Here is a 2601-nt window from a genome sequence, read left to right as displayed (position 1 = left end):
CCGCCCCAATTGTAGTTCCTCAATGACCGGCGCGACGGGTCAGCCGCGGAGGTGATCGCCGACGGCGCCGGCGATCGGAGGAAGAAGATCAAGATGAGGGCCAAGAAGGCGAATGACCAGACCGTGAGCTTGGCGAGCGAGTAGTGCCAACGCGCGCCGCCTCCGCGCGTGAAGAAGTACGATGATTTCTCCATCTTGACCTTGCCTGGCGTCGAAGGAGCGCTGTCTATGTGCGACATTTTCTGCTCTCAGCTCGGAAAATATTTTTTTTTTCTCGGGAAAGAGGCGGAAAATGTAGGATTTTGGAACGTGCCCACTATTCTTCTCGCAAGTTTGAATCGAAATTTGAGGCCAATTGCAGCTACCTTGGTGTATTTTTCAGGGTTCTTCGATTTGCGGGTTGGAAATTTGGGTATTAGGGTTTCGTCGGAAAATGGAGCATTGTGCTGCAATTGCTGTTAAAAATGGTGGTGGTGTGTAATGGTGTTCGGGATGAAGAGGGAACAAAAAAGTTAGGGTTTCTTTATTATTTAAAAAGAGAAAAATTAAATTGAAATGGTTGGTGAGTGGTGACTTGGTTATGGTACTTTTTGCTTTTTCTTTTTTGCTGTAATGTGGGAATCTTGTTGTTTCTTGGAGGAATGGGTTGGAGGTGGTGGCCACTCCTTCTTCTTTTGGGTTTAATAGTTTTCACTTTTCACAGACAAAAAGGTTTCAAGAATTGATTTTGATTTAAACTAACTAATAAATAAAATGGTGTTAATAGAGAGAAAGAGGTGGATAGAGGAGAGGGTGGGTTGTGGGAAAGCCTTAGACTTGAGAAATTCAAAGGTTAATTTAATGAACTAGGTCTAGGATTCTGTTTGTTTGTTACTATATTTTAACGAATTTTGTTTTGGTAGAAAGAATAAATGCTTTGTAAAAATAGGTCTATCTCTAAAAGATACTAAATGCTAATTTGATTGGAGGGAGTGCCTTGAATTTTGGGATTTTTGTTATAAATTGCGTACCCCTCTTTTGTTATTGGATATTTTTCGTGTGGAGGAAATTCCTTTTTTTTTTTTTAATTTGTTATTATGTATGTGGAGGTTTTAGATTTGAGGAGCATAATTGGTGGTTTTGTTTGATTGTGCAAAATGCAATGGACAAGGTTTTTGGCTTTCGGCTATAAAGAATTATCTATTTCACCAACATGTGGGAATGTGTGTGAGATCCATGGGAGTTAGTAAATCGATCATACCGAATTCAGAGAATTTAAATGTGAAATCTTTAATTAGGAGCTTTATTTTACTGATTTATGAAATTAGTTAGGTCAAAATTCTTTATCTTCTAGAGAGTCAAAGTATCTAAAATTCAAAACCCTATATATAACTCCTTTTAACTAAGTTGGACTTGAGAGTAATGTTAAAAATTACAATAAGTAAATAAGAACTAAGTTGAAGAATTAGAACACACTAGAAACTGAAATAAGAACTTAGAAGAATTGAAAGGAAATATGCATTATTAGTTTTTATGTCATTATATGAATTCAATTGAAACTTAATTTTGGAAGAAAATAATTTGGACTTATTCGGTTCCAAATAATTGGTTTGCTCATCAACAACATGTATTTCTTATAATCTAAGTAAACATAAGTGTATTTGATACTTTTAATATGACTTTTTGTCAAAAAATTTACTATTGATTTTCCATTTGTAACAACTGCATCAATGGATAAGTCATAGACTAATTAATTTGACAATCACATAGTATTTCTTCTTTGGAAGTTGGAATACAATCCATTAAGGAATTAAGACATCAAAAGTTCAAGCATAATGTAATTTATTTATACAATTTTTCTTTATTTCTTTTCTCCATTTCTTACCTCACAATTTATTATATAGCTAACTTTAACTAGCTAAGGTCCAATTTGTAGCATATCCTACTATTAGTGTTGTCCTCATCATCCTAATAACTTTCACTTTTTTGGCATTGTTCCCTTATGACCAGGGCAGCATAAGACACACACTTTCCTCAAAAAGTTTAGATAATTCTATTAGGATTAGCCTATTTTATAAATTATCCATTTCTGATTACAATCATGATAATTAAACTTGTTTACATGAGATACAAAGCCATTAAAAAAAAAACTAAATGTACTAATTATCTTTTACATACTTGCATTTCAAAAAATAAAAACAAAATAAGAATCTTACAATTAAAGCATGAAATAATCCTAAAATAGTCTAATAAGTAATGACAAATTGAAAATTGACAAATGACAAAGCTCTCTATATTATTCACTAAGAATTGGTTTGAGTAAATATAGCCCCTATATAAATTATTGTCAACTTGTGTTTGTTAGGGTGTTAGAGTGAGGGAAAGAAAAAAATAAAAAGGAGAAAAGGAAATGCATTGAATGAACAACTTGGAGTGCAAACAAACTTGAAAATGAAGGAAAAAGCATCTCCTCCCTAGAATCCTTATTATGTAAGGGCAGTAAAGTATCATGTGCTTCAACACATATGTATAGATTAATGTGGAACAATCTCAAGATAAGGACAAGGTTGCTTCATTCACAAGGTTTTTCAAGGTTTGAGAATCAAATCAAATATATATTTA

General features: G+C 33.5%; 1 protein-coding gene across 1 annotated transcript in view; it reads right to left on the bottom strand.

Annotated features, from left to right (window-relative positions):
* LOC107627806 (UDP-glucuronate 4-epimerase 3) overlaps positions 1 to 931 on the bottom strand; it is a 3115-nt gene extending 2184 nt beyond the window's left edge. The window contains exon 1 of the mRNA XM_016330629.2: positions 5 to 931. Coding sequence (XP_016186115.1) covers positions 5 to 239 — 235 coding nt within the window. The 5' untranslated portion in view covers positions 240 to 931. The remainder of the gene's footprint in view (positions 1 to 4) is intronic.

The sequence above is a fragment of the Arachis ipaensis genome, chromosome B02, assembly GCF_000816755.2.
Source record: "Arachis ipaensis cultivar K30076 chromosome B02, Araip1.1, whole genome shotgun sequence".
In the NCBI taxonomy this organism is placed as follows: Eukaryota; Viridiplantae; Streptophyta; class Magnoliopsida; order Fabales; family Fabaceae; genus Arachis; species Arachis ipaensis.
Note: the sequence above shows the minus strand (reverse complement) of the source record. Positions and strands in the feature narration are given on the sequence as shown.